Source organism: Salarias fasciatus, chromosome 4 (assembly GCF_902148845.1).
Source record: "Salarias fasciatus chromosome 4, fSalaFa1.1, whole genome shotgun sequence".
NCBI lineage: Eukaryota > Metazoa > Chordata > Actinopteri > Blenniiformes > Blenniidae > Salarias > Salarias fasciatus.
In genome coordinates, this window is record NC_043748.1 from 655592 (window position 1) to 674339 (window position 18748).

An 18748-nucleotide genomic window follows, 5' to 3' on the forward strand; every position below is an offset into this window, starting at 1 on the left:
ATTCCGGCTCTCTGCGACGGCGTTGACAGGCTCCAGCTTAAAGGGCTCCCGATAGATCTGTAACACAGGTCAGGACCCCTCCGCCCCCCCTCCCTCCCCCCCTCCAGCCCTCCACTCTGCTGCTTGTTCCCACTTTAATTGGCTGCCATCTGACCCGGTCTGCGGCTTTTCTTTTCATTCAGTGCCACTCTCACTACACTCCTGCCCAAAACGCCGTCCGTTCGTCACCACGGCTCTGCAGCATCAGTCAGCAGTAGGGTGGGCTTTTCTCTGCCCGCTGTGTACTACCTGCACCACCCGCCCACACACGGCCTCACGCCAGCGAACAGTTGACTGTTGTAGCCTTTTCCTACTTATTTTTGTATTTCTGTCATTTCTTCCAGCAGCGGTTCTTGAACACGGGCGGCAGTAACTAAGCAACCGCTCGGAAAATAAGGAGCAAGGCGCAGGGATAAAGATTCAATAAAGGGACAAATGCAGCGTTGAGAAGCGTCGTCTGCACATATATGAGCGCCGCCGTACATTATACAGCCGGCTCACACACTCCTGTGGAGCATACTGTTATCTGGACTGGACCGGTGGAAACATCTTGAGCTTCGTTCCTCACTGGAATGGAAACATGTGGCATCAGATATCACAATCTGAAAAAGGAATGTCTACTAATTATTAATAACAATAAACTTTCTTGTCTTGTGTTATATTCCTCAGTGATTGTTTCTTTTTCAGCATTTTGTGGAAATCGTTTTTGCAGATTAGCCACTGCTTTGCTCCATCCACCAGAGGGCAGAGTGGCATGTTAAATATAGTTTCCAACTGCTTAGCTTTTTTTTTTCTTTCTTTTTGAAGGTACAAAACTTTAACTGTCTGCAACTAAATCATTTACTACTGATCAATACTGCACATCTTCAGGGTTTAACAGAACATTTAATCAAGTATCAATTAATCTGCTCATTAATCTATTTACAAGTCTTGTTCAACTAGTAGTCAGAAGTTGCTGCTACTAATATCAATAATAGTCATAACAACAACAACAAAAACAACAACAACAACAACAACAACAACAACAATAATAATAATAATAATAATAATAATAATAATAATAAAGCTCAATTTTAGGATATTTCTGAGAGTTTTTCATTGCAAAAACTGAAATAAATTTTACAGCCTGTGATCCTTTACTAAAACTGAAAAAGTGAAAACTAGTGCTGTCAGTTTTAATCGCGATTAATCCATTGAGGTCTGCCAATTGGGTCAAAGAAAAGAACTAGAGGATAATAGTCTTTTTTCCTGACGTCGGGACTGATTTATGAGGATTAGATTCTTCATTGCGATTAATCTCAACTTTAAAAACGTTAATTGTTGACCGCTCTCCATGAATTAATCACGATTAATTGTGATCAACGCGATTAAAACTGACAGCACTAGTGAAAACAGATAACAGTGTTCTGCTGATTTTTTTAAGTGCACTGATTAAGCAGATGTTGTCCAGCTGCTATTGCTTCAAGTGTCCTGTGATCCTAAATTGGACAAAGTGTAATATTAGCCCCTTAAGGTCCACGTGGCTTTGTTTTGTTACTGCTGTAACCATTTGTTAAAGTTTTACACTGAAGATGGCATACTCCCATGTTCTGACTCCATTGCTCTAAAGCATCTGTACCTTCCATGATGGTATGAGCTTCATGGTATGAGCTTCATATTGCGAGCACATGTGGAAGTTGATGCACTAACAACACACCAAAGATCATGTTGGACACAGACTGTGGAGCAGCCAAGATACTGAGCAGACTGTGCTAACGGATTACTTTTACAAGACTTGCAAGGTGTAAAATGTTTCTGTTGTTAATGATTGTGTGTATTCAGGGTTAGAACTCTTTTCTGCTCTTATTGTGGTGAGAGGCATTTCCTCAGCTGGCTTCCCACTACTTTTATTTGAGGGCTTTATTGCACAGTTTTTTTCTGTTGTACACCTTCTTATATATTTATATTTTCAGAATTTTTCTTCAATAAAAGTGCATTTCAGTGCACGATCTTGGTTCGTGAGGGTTTAGGTTCCGCTCTCTCACCCAAGCCTCAAAAGTCTCTTGATCCGCCCTGCAAAAGAATCCACATTCAATGATAGACGAGTCACTTGAAAACATAAAACTAAACTGCAGTGAAGCAGTGCTGAGCCATCGCTCTTGTCTTGTTTTTGGCCGGAAGTCGCCGGATTGAGTCCTAATCGAGCTGATCGGAGCGGAGAGGCTTGTCCCGGCAGGTCTGATGAGTGGATGCGGAGAGGAGGAGGCTCAGCAGGCGGAATGAGGAAAAGCGCTCGAGTAGTGGACGAGAGAGCGCGCACACACACACACCCACTCACACACACACACACTCACACACAGAGCTCTCCTCTGCGGCCATGGGATCTTTACCACTTTACCGTCTCCTGACTCTGCTTTTCCTTCTGTCCGCGGCCTCAGACGTCCACGGTAAGCTGCTGTTTTATTCTTGTTTATGTTGTTATAATGACTTTTATTTCTAAGGAGGTTCACTTCCTAAACTTTCACCTGCTGAGGAGACCGAGAGCGCCCCTCTCTGAACCTGAGCATGTTCACAGTGCAGATTGATCCCAGACATTGACCGTGAAGCCCTGGGAGGAGGCTGCTGGGGGAATGCGTTTGCCTCTCTGTCTGCAGTAATTGCGCTGCTCCATTGGAGCCTCCAACACTTTTCCTTATAAGGGAGAGAAACTCTCCACAAGCAGGCGGCGACCCACAGGAAAATCAGTACTTTAACTATTTAAACACGAGTGAGCACTGACGTTTTAGTCAGAATACCCTTTAAATGAGGTATTGAACCATAAACTCTGTGGGCTATTCCATTGAATTTCCATTAATTGACTTGATTAAAAAACAAACAAACTGACAACTATCATGCTTTTATCTCAGAAACTAGGTAACAGTGAAATCAATTATTTAAATCTGTCAAGTTTCAATGTTTTCTACACTAAATTAACCCATTTCCTGACTGTGTGTCAGTGTTGATCTTGAGTGAGCCACACCTCAGGCAGTACAAGATAACAAACAGAAGATTAGCGTTCGCTCACCTGCTGGATTACACAGCGACACATCCAATAGAGTGTGTAACATTTGTAACAGTGAGATTACTGAAACTCCAGCAGACTTTGATTATATACTCGTACGTCCCTTATTTCACCTCATAACAATTCAACACACACTGAAGTCACATGTTCGGACCAGAACCAAATTCCTGCACGAGCAAACATGAGCATGAGCAAGAAGTTGAAAGGAAAATGTTTTCATAGCAGAGAAATGTACAGAACGTGGAGTCAGGGTCGGGTCAGCTAAGAGAGAACGTCATAGAACCGGCAGCTCATCACGGTGCAGACGACCACCACAGAACAAGAACTTTTAGCTCTAAACTGCTGGCAGGTGTCAGTAAGGAGGACAAGAAATGCAGCAGATCTGTGTTTCTGTGTTTTCAGTTCAGAACTGGTTCACTTGAAACTGTTGGCTTTATGCTATGATTTTTTTTTCAACAAGAACAACTGCAAGGAAATAGGTTAACTGTGTAATTTCCTATTTTTTTCTGTATTTTCCTTCAGGTTCCAACATATGCACGTCACAGGGAGTGACTGCCTGTCAGCAGTGCCTGGCTGTTCACCCGAGCTGTGCCTGGTGCTCCCAGGAGGTAAAAACACTCAGCTTCTCCTCCTGCTCATTGCTCAGGAAAGCAAGTTGGAACAAAAAGCCTCATTTGCCAACAGCATTCTTCTTGCCGCTACCCTCTGATGTTACTCCGTAGAAACGCTCCGACATGCTTCTGCACTTCAGCCTGTGGAGTGAAAATAACAAAAACATAGCAGCTGGTTTTGTTCCTATACTCTAAGAAGCCCCATCATGAGTAAGGACTTATCATTTCCTGGTGATCAACAAAGTGGATGTGGTTGTTGTAGGAGTTTGGGAAGGGGGGATCCAGCACTTCTCGCTGCGACCTGAAAGAGAATCTGCTGAAAGGAGGGTGCAGCCAGGCGGCCCTGGAGTTTCCCACCAGCTCCGTGACCACGCAGAGGGATGACCCGCTCAGCAACAAGGCCTCGGGGACGGGCGGAGACGTCACCCAGATCAAACCCCAGAAACTCCACATGGTGCTGAGGCCAGGTCTGTTCTCACCAGGCCTTCACCGGCTGGTTGGTTAACTGAGTGGACAGTTATGATGTGAGAATGGAATGTCCTCATAAGTTACTTGGGAGATGATAGATGGTTTTGCGTGAATAACTTGTTTCTCAAACTTGTGCTCTCAGGTGATGCCCAGCGATTCACTGTGAGCGTGAGGCAGGTTGCGGACTACCCCGTAGACCTCTACTATCTGATGGACCTCTCGTTTTCCATGAAGGACGACTTGGCTCGTCTGGTCACTTTGGGAAACGATCTGGCTAAGGCGATGGGCCGAACCACCAGCAACCTGCGCATGGGGTTCGGAGCATTCGTGGATAAGACTGCGTCTCCATTCATGGTCACCTATCCTCCAGAGTCCGTCGTCAACCCTTGCGATACGTAGGTAGCGAGCGCACGGCTGAGGCGGGTTTAGTCGATTCTGTCCCGACTGACTCTCACTCTGACTCTGCTCTCTTCCAATGCAAACAGGATCAGCGAGGTGTGCCAGGCTCAGTTTGGCTTCAAGCACGTGCTGTCGCTCACCGAGACGGTAGCTCGCTTCACCGAGGAGGTGGAGAAGCAGCAGGTGTCCAGAAACAGGGACGCTCCGGAGGGCGGATTCGATGCAGTCTTGCAGGCTGTGGTGTGCAAGGTGTGCAAATGTGATCCGATACAACCCAATGTGCCTGTTTGTCAACCTGTTTGTCAGTATGTTTATTCTAACTAGTCAATCATGACTGTCATCATCAGGAAAGGATCGGCTGGCGACCGGACGCCTCACACCTTCTGGTGTTCACCACCGATGCCAAGACTCACATCGCTCTGGACGGACGCATCGCGGGCATCGTCCAGCCGAACGACGGACTGTGTCACCTGGACAGCGACAACGTTTACAACAAAACCACAGTGCTGGTAAAACAAGTGGTCGAAATGGAAACTTAATCAATTCAGGTCTCCACACGAGGAAACCACATCTGCTCTTGGTTTTAAAGATAATTCAATGAGATATCTTATAAACGAGTTTAGTCGTAGTTTGACACAAGAAATAGGAATTCAGGAACCCAGACTGCTGCTTTCCAAGATTACATGCCTCTTGTTTGTTTCAGGACTATCCTTCCTTGGGGCTTATCAATGAAAAAATATCAGATAACAACATCAACTTAATTTTTGCTGTGACCAAGTATGTGGAACCTCTTTACAAGGTAAGCGGTGCACCACTGGGGTTCATTCTCACGATAAAACATAAAAAGGAAACAAACCTGACAGACTGTTTCTCTGCTGCTCTGCTTTCTCAGGAGTACAGTAACCTCATTGCTGGTACTACTGTAGGAACTCTGTCTGATGACTCCGGAAATGTTATTCAGTTAATTGAACAGGCCTACGCGGTAAGAACTTCTGGAGGGGATTGGAAAAAGAAACAGTTACCTGTGCCATTGTGCGATGCAACTGACGTGATCAACAACTTCATATTGGGCAGAAAATTCGTTCAGAAGTAGAACTGGAGCAGGTGGACGTCCCGGAGGAGTTGGATCTCTCCTTCAATGCGACCTGCTTAAATGGAGAGGTCATCAAAGGACTCAAGTCCTGCTCCGGCCTCAAGATTGGAGACACGGTGTGTATTCATTTATATCTGAATTCGGTCTCCCTTTGTGTGACTGATTATCAAACAACGGCCTTCGTCTTCAGGTGTCGTTCAGCGTGGAGGCTCAGCTGCGAGGCTGCCCTAAAGAGAAGAGTCGCACTTTTTCCATCAAGCCCCGAGGATTCAAAGACTCTCTGGACATCACGGTAGAATTCGCCTGCGGTTGTAACTGTGAGGCCAGCGCGGTGGTGGACAGCCCGCTGTGCAGCGACGGAAACGGGACCCGCGAGTGCGGGGTGTGCCAGTGCCACCAGGGCCGGCTGGGCCCGCACTGCGAGTGCTCCGTGGAGGACTACAGTCCGTCTGATGACGCCAACTGCATCCCCAAACCGGGGAGCCCCATCTGCAATGGCAGGGGCGACTGCTTGTGTGGACAGTGTTCCTGTCACGCCAGCGAGTTCGGCCAAGTTTGGGGGAAGTACTGCGAGTGTGACGACTTCAACTGTCTGCGCTTCAAGGGGGCCCTTTGCTCCGGTGAGTGGATACAGTTCCTTGGTCCTGATGGACCTGACCAAGTTGTTGCTATGTGAGGGAGCTCGATTATGCAGGTTTATTGATTCTTCCAATTCACAACAACATTTTCTATTGTGGACAAAATATTGGTTTGTGAGATTTGTACATTGTTGCATTGCAGTTTTCTACATTAACACAGCTCCACATTTCCCTAGATGTTCAGCTTCATTCATTTTACCTCCGTCACCTGAGTATGCAGACTCTGACTTGTTTTTACTCACTTCCTCTCCATGTTTACACACCGTTTCTGCTCCTTAGAAGGGAAAATCATCGTTCTTATTAACGAAATACCCAACCACTGCATGTAAGACATGTAAATAGTTACATAGAGCAGAGTAATGCATCCAAAAGCCTAATAATCTGTCGGGTGTGTCCCCTCGGTGAAGGTCCCTCACTGAAGGCGTGTAGGTGAACTCACTGGATTAATTATTGCTGCAGTTGGCGTGGCGTTCCCACCGCTCACTGCAGGGCTGCATCATGTTCTATCCCTCCCTTTTACAAGCCCGCACGGCTCAGACAAGAGTTACTCAATGACAGCGGGGCTAGTTTATGATTTCAACAGTCTGGCTTGTTGCTCGTGAGGAGGGGGCTGGAGGAACAGCAGAGCAGAAATGCGCCAGTTCGTCTCTGTTTGCCTTAAAAATAACAAACTTGAGCTGTGCATGCTAACTGTGTGAGGCAGGGAGTTGAGTTTACCTCTCAACCCATGAACATGGAGTTTGTTTTTGTTCTTTTGGCTGTGGATCAGCTTTGGAAGTGGAAGTAAACAGGCAGATTTATCGAGGAATCTCTTGCTAGACTCATAGAATTAAAATAATTAACGTAATTCCTGCGCTACAGACATGGATTATGGACTTGGAGAAAAACATGAGTTGAGACAGACAGGGCTTAGCGAGAACACGCCGTCAGTGACCACAATGGGAAGTGTCAAGAACTCGCAGTGGAAACAGAAGCTGTTGCGCAGTATCTGACCAAGAAATCCCAACTTCTGTAACTGTTATGAACCGCTGCACTGACTGTGAACTCATGCTTTTGAACGGCCCACTGAAAGGACTGAAAGTTACTCCATCCGTGGAAACAATATGTTATTATGGAAATAAGCACACGGACGACAGTGTCAGCGCTGAGATGAAGAAATACAGGGACAATTCAGGGTCATACAGACATCGACACAGATATAAATATGTTTTGTTGCTATAGTAAGCAATGTTTGCAAGTTTATTACAGTGTTGCTGTGTTATAATTTGCTCAGATAAAAATAAAATATCAGAAAATATTTGAGACGGTTTTACAAATGTAAGGGGACAAATGTAGTGAGTGACGCTTTATTTTGCTTCTTGGCGCTTTCTGAAAGTGGGACGTTTCAAGTTTTACATCATTCAGTTATTTCGCTCCCTTTGCAGTCATAATGTTAGTTACTCATTAACACAGTAAGTCACAAACACATCATAGATCAAGTCACGGCCTCATTAGACCTTCAACTTCCATCTCTTACCGTTAAAAGTAGAATGTTAAGACAAGAAGCAGCAACCTCTGAGTCTCTCTCTCTCTCAAGGGAAGTTGTTTTCTTTTTTTCTCAGGGATCCTATTGAGACATGAGTGTTGACATGCAGGGCTTCTCGGTGCACATGCTCGCCCACAGCCGCGGCTGGTGTGAGGCGGCCCACAGGGCTCAGTCTGGGCCTGCTGTGTCTCTGTGTGCTCCTCACTGCGGCCGTAATGAAGTCTTTAAAGGCGGACCGTCCCTCGGCGACCCGTCTCCGTCTCCGTTTCTGTGATTTCCCCCTGCGGCGGTGCATTTCTCCACCCCTGAGGGGCCGAGGGGCCGGTACGGGGCCCGGCGCTCAGGCAGGAGGCGGCAGGCGCTGCCTCGGGGCCCGTAAACACGAACAGGGAGAGAACTGGAACGTTTGCATTCCACTGCTGGCTGCTTGCCCAAAAGCTCTTCCCTCTGCAGCATTCATCTCGGTGCACTTGATTCTGGTCCCCCTTAGTGCTCTCCTCCAGCTCTGTTTATCCTGGTTCTGGTCTCTTCTCCAGCCAGCCTCCCTGTTAGAATCCTGTAAAGCTCCAGCATGTGATTAATGAACGGGATTACTGGGAAGTCCTCCAGGGAGGGAGAGGAGCATGATGTAAACCCAGAAACTCCTTCAGTGTGTGTGTGTGTGTGTGTGTGTGTGTTCTCGTATTTCTATCCTTGTTGGGGCCAAATGTCCCCACAAGGATAGCAAAACGTGGAACGACGTGCCTTGTGGGGACCTTTTTCCGGTCCTAAGTAGGAGAAACAGTGTTTTCTTGACCATGTTGTTGTTACTGAAAAAAGTAAAAGTGCAAAAACATTTCTTTAGGGTTAGGCTTTGTTGTGGTGTGGGTTAGGGTTAGGGTAAGGGTCAGGGTTAGGGGCTAGACATGAATGGGAGTCAATGGACGGTCCCCACAAGGATAGAAATACGAGACTGTGTGTGTGTGTGTGTGTGTGTGTGTGTGTGTGAGGACCCAGCTGAAGACCTCTGAAGAGCAGAATCTCTTGGCAGAGTTTTGCATGAAGGGGATGTTTCCGGTTTATGATCTCCGTGTCTCGGCTCTTATCTGGGTGACAGAGGAGGAGAGATTACTGGGTGTGTGAGAGGCTGTTAACCATTAACCGCTGCACCCAACTCGTCTGATCCCTTCCACGCCACAAACACAGCCCTAAAGTCAGGCCGCTGTCGACAGGGAGGATACCGGGTGTTGTTGTTTCCTCATGTTGACCAGTGATCCGGTGATTTGTTGTTGAGCCGTGGCGTCAGGGACCCCCGGACCCTCCCGTGACTCCTCCACCTCCTCCACTCCCTGATCTGATTCAGCTGGGCCGTGACTCACAGGAGCACAATCCTGTTTGGTTTCCTGCTCAGAGCTGAAGTCGTTTCTGGGATTTCTTCACTTGTCGAGGTGGAGTGTTGCTCAGCAATCCAGTCAGCGAATCGCTGCTGCCACTTCAGACCAGTCCGAGGAAGTGTTGGTCTTCCTCCCATTGTGTGCGTGTGTGTGTGTGTGTGTGTGTGTGTGTGTGTGTGTGTGTGTGTGTGTGTGTGTGTGTGTGTGTGTGTGCCTGCCAATAATGAGATCATTAGAGTGTGTTGTACATTATATCATTGTCTGAATGGAAACGATCAGGAGAGCTGCATGATGTCTTCCAAATGAGTTACTCAAACAGAAACTTTTAATCACCAGCATATTTTGTCATTCAGACCAGGACAATGGAAATAACAGAGGAAAAGGGTTACGTAATGTATTGTGAGAAGAAGCTTGAAATGCTGCTCTTCAAAAGACCTAATGCTTCCTTCTGTTTTTTTTTTTCAGAAATTAGTCAAATCAATTTAATCTATTGGAAAAAAAAGCGTCAATTTATAAAAATTAAGATTAATTCTTCAACACACAACTAATTTTCAGCACCTTGACACTAATTAATGCAGAATATATAAATAAATCCATAGTTACTGTTAAAAGGATGAGACATGTGTTTAGACACAAACATCTACTGCCATGAATACACACACCTACTGAAGTGTGTACACTCATTGGTTTTTAGGCCCATAGTTAGTGTCAACTCTAGAGTATACACACGAGTGCACTCACATGCATTTTAATGGCATCAGCCCATTTCCTTTGGACCAACCCACCACATCCTGTGCAACACACACAGTGACCACAGCACTTGTGCTGCATTTCACAGGTCATGGTAAATGCAGCTGTGGCATCTGCCAGTGCGACGCCGGGTGGAAGGGAGAGAACTGTAACTGCAGCACCCGGATCGACACGTGCACGTCCAGCATCGGCCTGCTGTGCACCGGCCGGGGGAACTGCGAGTGCGGCGTGTGTCAGTGCACCCAGCCCGGCGCCTACGGAGAGACCTGCGAGAAATGCCCCACCTGCCCCGACTCCTGCACCATCAAAAAGTGAGCTAATCCATCACCCTGCGTTCTAAAGCATGGAGCAGGAGGGGGCTTTCCTAAATCCAGACATTCACAGACACAGTATGACAATACTGCAGACTCTAACGTCCTACGTCTGTCTTACCACCTCCCATATTTCCTGTCAGTAGAGCTGCAGGCCCATCTCTGATCTCTGATCTCAAATGTCACAGTGAAGAAAAGCAGAGCAGATACACACTGCTGCCGACATGCAGGAGCTGGGGCCGCCAAAACAAAAGCACTTAGTTTAGGTCTACTAGATTCTCAAAAGGCTGTAAGTGAGCTTTACTGCAACACGTGGACAACTAATTTTAACTAGATATGAGCAGGCTGCTAGCATAAGCACTTGGAGAGCTCTGGAGTTTTTAGTCTCCCCACCGCTTAGAGGATGAATAAAGAGAAAACATTTCATGTCAGCTGTTCAAAGGCGTCTTCAGATGCAGCTCCCACGCAGGTTTTTAAGAGATCCAGATGTAGAATGACCTGGTCCTTCATAAGAAGCTCAAATCCGCGAGCTGAGCTGAAGAGTGCTGCGCCGGCTGTGTTTGCAGGTCGTGTGTGGAATGTCAGCACTTCAAGAGAGGGCAGTACATCGAAGACAACAGCTGCAATCGGATCTGCAGGAATGAGATTGAAGTCGTGGATGAGCTGGGTGAGAACTCCTCCAACCCTCCAACAGCTTCTTAACCGACTAAAACTTGATTCATTATCTTCACATGATTTCCTTCCATCAGTTTTCCATGACACGAACGCCGTGAACTGCTCGTACAAAGACGTGGACGACTGTGTGGTGCACTTCCAGTACTACGAAGACGACAGCGGGAAATCCATCCTGTTTGTGGTGAAGGAACCAGGTAAGGTGTGGGGCGTGAAGGAGCGTCATCGGGACGTCCTGCTGTCTGGCAGAATGCTGTTATCCGAAAAACACATCTTCAGCGTGTTGGCTTCAGCCCCACCACAGGAACTCAGACGAGCGGTGATGATGCTGAACGTGGTTGTGAAATGGAGCGGTTGCTTCACTTTATGAGTGTACTCAGATCCCGGCGGTGGAGACTGATCCCCGCCTTGTGTCTCAGAGTGTCCCGAAGGCCCGGACATCCTGGTGGTCCTCCTGGCGGTGGCGGGAGCCATCCTGCTGCTGGGCCTGGCCGGCCTGCTGATCTGGAAGCTGCTGGTGACCATCCACGATCGCAGGGAGTTCGCCAAGTTCGAGGAGGAGCGCGCCAAAGCCAAATGGGACACGGTGAGGGAGTGAAGAGAAAACACAACTCTTTGAGTTAAAATGCTTCAGAAAGCTTCACATCGTTGAATTTCCTGAATTAAACGTCTTCCTCTCTGTTCCCACTCCCCAGGCGAACAACCCTCTGTACAAACAAGCCACCTCCACCTTCAAAAACGTGGCGTACCGGGGAAACTGACGGCCAAGGCCAGCGAGGACTAACTCAGGGTGGAATGTAGCAGCACAGAAATGGATACTTTCACACTGTCCTGTGACTGAAACCTGCTAACTGCTGTCAGCAACGTGATGTATTGACTGTAAAGAAGCAAAACAAGACAAAAGAGGACTGAAACTGTTAATATAAGTCCGCTTCGTGGCCTTTTTCTTTCTGCACTGTGTCAGGGATGGAGCTTCGTTCAACTCAGTGGATCCACAGCCCCCCCCCCCCGCCATACAAAGGCAAAAATCCTTTATAAAATAAAAGCACTGGACAGCTTCACGTCTCTGGCACCTGACCGGGAATTTACAGCCATGCAAACTGCTACTGAATGTCTGTCACCATTATTTTTTAAGGTCTAAAGTCTACAACTGCAGTATTTGTCCTTAAAGTTTGCTGTACGTGAGATTTCACTGTGGCAGGAGTGAGTGGATGTTCTTGAGCGCTGCAGCAGTTTGCTGCTTCATCAGGTTTTCTTATTGGAGGGAAAATGTGCTACTGTCTCTTCTGTTGTTAAAAAAAGGCCTCACCGCCTCATGTTGTGGTTCAAAGCGTTTAAAAAAAAAAAAAAAAAACCATCAAGCTGCGGCTCGATGTTTAGCTTGTTATTTTCACTGGGATGTTCTGATGTAAAATATTACATACTGCACCTTCAAAACGTCTCAAACTTGTAGATTTTTAGTACAAATTTACTGATTGGGCATATGAGTAATAATAATAATTTAAAATGGAAATGTTTGATGAGCTCCTTGTCTGTTTGAGAGATCAAATTTTTATCAACATTCCTAAAATGTGCCTTGTTTATAAATGTTTGACTGCTTTTCATTCACAGAACCACGCTTTTTTTTTTTTTTTGCACATCTGTTGTGGCAAAAGCACTGTGATAAATATGGTACAGCTGGATGTGTGCTGACTGTTTCTACAGTAATATCAGGGGTCTGTGTTGCATTTGAGAGGAGTGGAAACTTTATTGATGTTTTTTTTTTGTACCGTCTGGGTTTTTTTTTTTCTTTTGTACTTTTGTTCGAAGCTGAAATGCTGGCCTGTTCATTGGAAATTTGAAGTTGTATTCACATGTTCCAGGTTTTACACTGAAAAGCACACAGCGAAGTGCTTTGTATGTGTTGGTGTTGTGGAGCAACTTGATGATCAGTGAATCTTGCGGTTGCAGAGAAAAAGCCCACTATCAGGTGTGATCTGCATGATCTCAGCTTCCTTATGTGGCCTTGAACTCATTGCAAAGCATTTCTCTTCCATCTGCAGTTTGGCTCTTAATTTACTACAGAGGAAATGCACAAAGAAATATACTTGATCTTATTCTTACATGTGGCACTTGGCATTTGAGGTCAAAATTTCAAAATTGGTCAAATTGTTCTGATTCAAAGTAATGAATACGTTAGTAGTAATGAATAATACATGACCAAATACATCAGGATCATTTTCTTTCTAACTGTGTCTTTATTAAAGATGTGAGCTGTTTTGTTTTAGAAAAGATTGCAATAAACTGTGGATTCAAGAAGGGTGTGTTTTTTGTTCTGATTGTTTTACCTCTGCTGTGAACCAGTTCAGACACAGAGAGAGATGCAGGTGATGTTGGTTCTGTCACGTGCTGAGGAGAGGTTTTGGACCTGCTGGACACAGGATGGTGGAGCTGGAGCTGCCAGGCACAAAGAGAAGGTTCATGGAGTGAAGGAAGACATGGAGCATGGAGATAAATTGTGTAACAGCAGAGGAGGGAGCTGGAAAATACAGGGGAGCGATCGCAAAAACACAGCACGTGTCTCCCTCTAGTGGATGAACACTGAATAACCCAAATTCTTCCACATGAAAGTGGAGATCCTGCATGTCTACAAAATAAATCAATTATAAGAACTACTCTTAATGCAAACTTGATTTTGAGAAAAAACTACATTTTTAAGATTCATCCCTCTTTATTTCCTTTATCGTACTGAAAATCAAAATAAAGCCCTCATATTTCCATTTATCTATTTATTTCTTTGTTTACTTTTTGACACGCTTGTGTGCACTTTAAGGTCTTCAGGAAAAACACAGCGCCTCCCATTTCATACTCTCATAAATATATAAATAACTTTCCAATAAGTAATCATTTGTTTCCAAAACATATTGAATAAGTGTCTTTGGAAACAAAAGGGAGATATGAAATAGTTTCATTCACCCACAGAGTTTGTTTAATTGTAATTTTGCAGTGTCCAGGTCCAGAGCTGATGAGCTGGGGATTCTATCCAGTTGTTGCAAAAATTTGAAATTACAATCTCGTTAGTATATGACACCTTGCGTGTGCACGCTTTTCGTCCTCCATTATTTGTTTTCTTAGCCGTTATTTTTGTTTGTTTGTTAATTTTTTTTTATATCTTTGAAATTAGTCTTCCACGCATTTCTCTCTGGTTGTCACATTTCCGTTGGGCCGTGAACACATCGCACATGAAGTTCCGACCCCCCTTCCGCTGCGTCAAATCCAACATGGCGGCGCCCGGTGCGGCGGACCGAGTGGAGGCAGGCTGCGGTGCTACGGAACCGTCACACCCGGCCTGTGGAGACTCGAAGAGGCCTCAGTTCGGGACTCGTTTCCTCACGGACCCGCGGGAAGTCTTCCAGCACAACGCCTGGTGGGTAGTTCACAGTCTCACCGCAGGAAATACAGGGACAGATGTGCACGAGCACCTCTGTCACGGCTCGTGTCCCGCTCCTGTGACATCTACAGCTTTGTTTCCTACTTTTTGAGTTTCAAAAGCTTTCACCAAACACCTAAAGATAATCAAAAAGTGAATATTTGTACCTGGTTTACACGCTTTTCTCACAGCCTGATAACACCTGTAATAACCACTTTATAACACAGGGTGGTGTAGTGAGTCACTCTGTCGCTGTTCTTGCCATCATTCAGAGAAACGAAGAAGTCGTTCAGCCTCAGGGCTGCATTTTGGCCAGGATGATCCATCAAAATGTCTTTCTAAATGTAACAGCTAGAGTTGTGCTATTATAGTGAGTTATTACATGTTGTGATTTTTTTTTTATAGCAGCAGCAATTGTGGTCTTGACAATCTTTTAAATACTTCTAACAAAGTTTTAAAGTACATCATCTAACTACCTGAGTGTGGTGTAGTTACAATGTGATTTTACAGTGTGTGAGATATATAATAAATTGTATGCATTCTGATTTAAAAAGAAAACAGATAATATAATTAAAAGTGTTACAATTTTTTGGATTTGTTGCCACAAAAAAAAAAGTATAAACTTTTTTACACTTCTCCTTGAAGTAAATGCAGACCTATTAATCTTGTGCACTGCGTGAATTGTGGGCTGCTCTTTGTTTAGTCTTTTCACAAAAAATTTTCTCTCTTCTACCGTGACATGAAAAGTTACCCGTTGCGGTGTTAATAAAGGATTCACATACTTATTTATCATGACATATCAACTGAAACTAAAGTGTCTTTGACATTATTTTGATACATCATGGGCTCTAGTAATATATTTATTTTATTTTTTCACTATTTTGAGATTCTGTGTTTCAGATGATTTTTAAAAGTACCACTGAATGAAACAAAAAGTGCTTGACATTTTAGTTTATGTGTAGTAAATTCTGAAGATGTGGAAATTTCACAGTTTCAAGTGAATGTTGGGACCAAAAAAGTGCCTTTCCTCTCTCTTTCAGGTGTTACTTATTAACAATGTCTTAATATACTGTTGCATACTCCTGTTGATCTGATGCTGGATGTATATCAGCGTTGTCAAAATGTCACAAGAACTTCCTCATCTGGGGATGTTTGCGTGTTTCTGTGCTGCTATCCTAACACTGATAATCCTGTTTTCTTGTCAACAGGGACAATGTGGAGTGGACGGATGAGCAAGAAGCAGCAGCGAAGAAGAAAGTTTTAGAAAACAGTCAGCCGCTGCCGCCCGAGAAACAAGGTGTCATTACTGCCGCCCACACACATGAACCTCACTGAATCAGCCAGCAGCAGACGTGGGATAGTTTTTAATTGCCTTTCTGAGGATACAGAAAGTGACCTTTTCATTGTTCGAGGAGGCTTGTGTTTATGCTGTGCAGGAAGCAGCTCATAAAACTGCATCTGTGATACATTTTTTGATTGCCGTCTTCACGCAATTAAGCACGGCTGCAATTAAAGGGCTCATAATTAATTTTATGCATCATATTTACCTCATTAAGCTGCACAAAGTGGCTCGTGATGCTTCATAAACGAGCTAAGAGGTGGTGGCGTTTGGCATTTCTGTTGCAGAGGAGTACGACAGCCGGGCCAACGAGTACTGGAACGACTTTTACACCATCCACGAGAACCGATTCTTCAAAGACCGCCACTGGCTCTTCACCGAATTCCCAGAGCTGGCCCCACAGTGCGGCCTCCACCAGGAACCCAGCGCTGACGCCTCTGCTACAGAGCTGCTTCAGGAGGACAGCGCTGATCAAAAACAATGCACACAACTGGCGAGTTTGTCTTTAAGTGACGGCGAGTTTCCAGGGTCATCTGCCACGTATCGTATTCTGGAGGTGAGACATCGGGAGTTAACGTTTCTGGAAGTCATTCGAACATGTTTTGAGTAGAAAACTCCTTACAATGACCTAATGTGTACTGGGTTTACAGTAATATAGGCCAGTGGGTTTAAAGGTGTGGGGGTTAATGAAATGAATAGAAATATCTAAGGCTCAAGGAGGTTACTTTTCTCCAGCCTGAGTTAGTCTGTTGGATTTTTTGGAAACACTTGTGTGTTATTTGTATAAACACACATTTTAGAGCTGAATTTACTCATAACTTCTCAAGCTGGATGTTGATGAGGGAAATGCCTTGAAGTGCAGGACGAGTCATCAGTTCACAACTCTTTACAGGAAGAGAGTTCAAACCAAACTCTGAGGAGTCTTGATAAATGTCCAGTGACTGACCCATCCTTATAAAACACCCCGTATGGTTTACAGTTCATGAGAACGCCGATGCCTTTATTGTCATCCTACAGGATAGAAATTGAGAGAAGCTGTACAGAGATGTAACTGATACGATGCTCTGTGCGCAGGTCGGCTGCGGTGTGGGGAATACAGTTTTCCCAATACTGAAGACTAACAAGTAAGAACAGAGTCACCTCTGATGTTTGAAAGCGACTCTCGGATCAGACTAACACTAAATCTGCGGCTTTGCCCCCGCAGTGACCCGGGTCTCTTCGTCTACTGCTGTGATTTCTCCAGCACAGCTGTGGAGCTGGTCAAGGTGAGCAGATGTGGATCACAACAGAATGAAGACTCTCATCTTCTGTGTTTATGCTTTAACTAAAGAGTTGAATCTGCTCTTGTCGTCAGACGAATCCAGAGTACGACCCCGGGCGCTGCTTCGCCTTCGTTCACGACTTGAGCGACGTGGAAGCCGATTACCCCGTCCCTGATGGGACCCTGGACGTCGTGGTCCTCATCTTTGTGCTGTCAGCACTGCATCCAGACAAGTATGGACCTGTAGCTCCTCCGGCCTCCTCTCCGGTGGGTTGTCTGAAAGTGCGGCCTTCTGTCTCAGGATGCAGGCGTCCATCAGTCGACTGGCTCGCCTGCTGAAGCCTGGAGGAGTGATGCTGCTCAGAGACTACGGACGCTACGATATGGCTCAGCTCCGCTTTAAGAAAGGTTAGAATGTCCACTATATACTGATCAGTTTAACCACGTCACGGCAAACGCCTGTGTTTCGTCCATCAGAGACAGACTTCAACGCTCCTGAATGTAGTGGTGAGCAGGGTTGCTTCACACTGAGAACAGTCTCACATCAGTTCCAGGATCAGGGGCTTTTCTCCACCATGTTCTCTCTGTGGGGTTTCTATGGATCCTCTGATTACGTCCCACAGAGTAAACATGGGCCGACGGTGTCCCGCAGACCACTACATCCCCGTCTGCCTCCTCTGTGGCCCGTGAGATCATTTACATCAAAGACCGTGTTACAATGAAGACGAATTTTGTTTTGTTTCATAAATGTTGTTATACTAAATATGGTTTCAGGCAGGATTCAAACACATTCACAGAGTTAGATCGTCTCGTTGAATCAGTTGCTTCAGATTTGTTAGATCATTAAACAATGCAGGACAGTTTGTTTGTGACTGTTTGTCTGATTATTTGTCCTGTGATGGACGAGCGACTTCTCCAAGCTGTGTAACGTCTTCACACACTCAGCTGACTTTAAAATGGACGAAGCCGTACAGAGAGATGGTTACTGATGCTGCTGTGTTATTGTCACATCTTTCAGGGAGGTGTCTGTCAGAGAACTTCTACGTTCGAGGCGATGGGACACGAGTGTATTTTTTCACGCAAGGTAAAATCTGAACTTGCCGATGATTTAATGTTATTATTGTTGAGTTTCAACACTCTTGCTTGTCTTTACTGTAGACGAGCTTCACGAGCTGTTCGCCGGGGCCGGGCTGGAGAAAGTGCAGAGCCTCGTGGACAGAAGGCTGCAGGTGAACAGGGGCAAACAGCTCACCATGTACCGAGTGTGGATCCAGTGCAAGTACCGAAAGGCTCCATGTCTGCCGCCCGATACGTGAGGAGGGGGCTCCACCACTTGACCTCTGAGCTGAAAGGAAGCATGGGATGCTTATTTTTCCCAGAGGACGCACGGCCCCGGAAGGCTTGACTGTGATTGCAATAAAGAGGACGTAGCAGGATCGTCCCTGTGAAGGCTGAACACCGTCTCAGCTACAGTAATGTGGATGGACTAGTTTCATGGTGTTACTGATAATGCTGCAGTCCACAATCAAGACTGACGTTTCCATTTTAACTTATGAAAAGGACCGCTTACCCATGAACAAAAGTGTCCAGTCGTTTTTAAATTGAATGTTTTGGCACAATTTGAAAAGATTTCATCACATTTTTGTATGCAGGGAATAAAAAATGACACCTGAGGTGTGCTTTGTTTTCACTTGGACTTTCTTTGTTGTCACAATCTTTCAGTGTGAACAGCGGAGGGGAGGGCCGAGGCATTAGATGTGGGGGTAATTGATGTGAAGTGAGTGCAGTGTGGGTGTGAACAGGATGGCAAAGGGAACTTT

General features: G+C 45.5%; 2 protein-coding genes across 2 annotated transcripts; both read left to right on the forward strand.

Annotated features, from left to right (window-relative positions):
- Positions 1–2334: 2334 nt before the first annotated feature.
- Positions 2335–12366, forward strand: LOC115386550 (integrin beta-3-like). The gene is made up of 15 exons (XM_030088907.1): positions 2335–2465; positions 3602–3687; positions 3953–4157; positions 4301–4553; positions 4644–4806; positions 4905–5066; positions 5261–5356; positions 5450–5539; positions 5632–5766; positions 5841–6270; positions 10025–10247; positions 10814–10914; positions 10997–11116; positions 11339–11505; positions 11615–12366. The coding sequence occupies exons 1-15, from the start codon at positions 2396–2398 to the stop codon at positions 11678–11680; spliced, it is 2367 nt and encodes a 788-aa protein (XP_029944767.1). The 5' UTR covers positions 2335–2395; the 3' UTR covers positions 11681–12366.
- Positions 12367–14140: 1774 nt separating this feature from the next.
- On the forward strand, positions 14141–18606 carry mettl2a (methyltransferase 2A, methylcytidine). The gene is made up of 9 exons (XM_030089040.1): positions 14141–14325; positions 15537–15625; positions 15955–16223; positions 16742–16791; positions 16872–16932; positions 17022–17161; positions 17230–17336; positions 17947–18012; positions 18087–18606. Exons 1-9 carry the CDS (start codon positions 14141–14143, stop codon positions 18242–18244), a joined length of 1125 nt encoding a protein of 374 aa, XP_029944900.1. The 3' UTR covers positions 18245–18606.
- Positions 18607–18748: the final 142 nt, after the last annotated feature.

Excerpts from the sequence above, each read along its gene's own strand:
- mettl2a (XM_030089040.1), top strand. The coding sequence starts at position 14,141 with ATGAAGTTCCGACCCCCCTTCCGCTGCGTCAAATCCAACATGGCGGCG. Across the intron at positions 15,626-15,954 it reads GCTGCCGCCCGAGAAACAAG|AGGAGTACGACAGCCGGGCC; the intron begins GTGTCATTACTG and ends TTTCTGTTGCAG. Across the intron at positions 16,933-17,021 it reads CAGCTGTGGAGCTGGTCAAG|ACGAATCCAGAGTACGACCC; the intron begins GTGAGCAGATGT and ends TCTTGTCGTCAG.
- LOC115386550 (XM_030088907.1), top strand. The coding sequence starts at position 2,396 with ATGGGATCTTTACCACTTTACCGTCTCCTGACTCTGCTTTTCCTTCTG. Across the intron at positions 4,158-4,300 it reads CCACATGGTGCTGAGGCCAG|GTGATGCCCAGCGATTCACT; the intron begins GTCTGTTCTCAC and ends TTGTGCTCTCAG. Across the intron at positions 10,248-10,813 it reads GACTCCTGCACCATCAAAAA|GTCGTGTGTGGAATGTCAGC; the intron begins GTGAGCTAATCC and ends CTGTGTTTGCAG.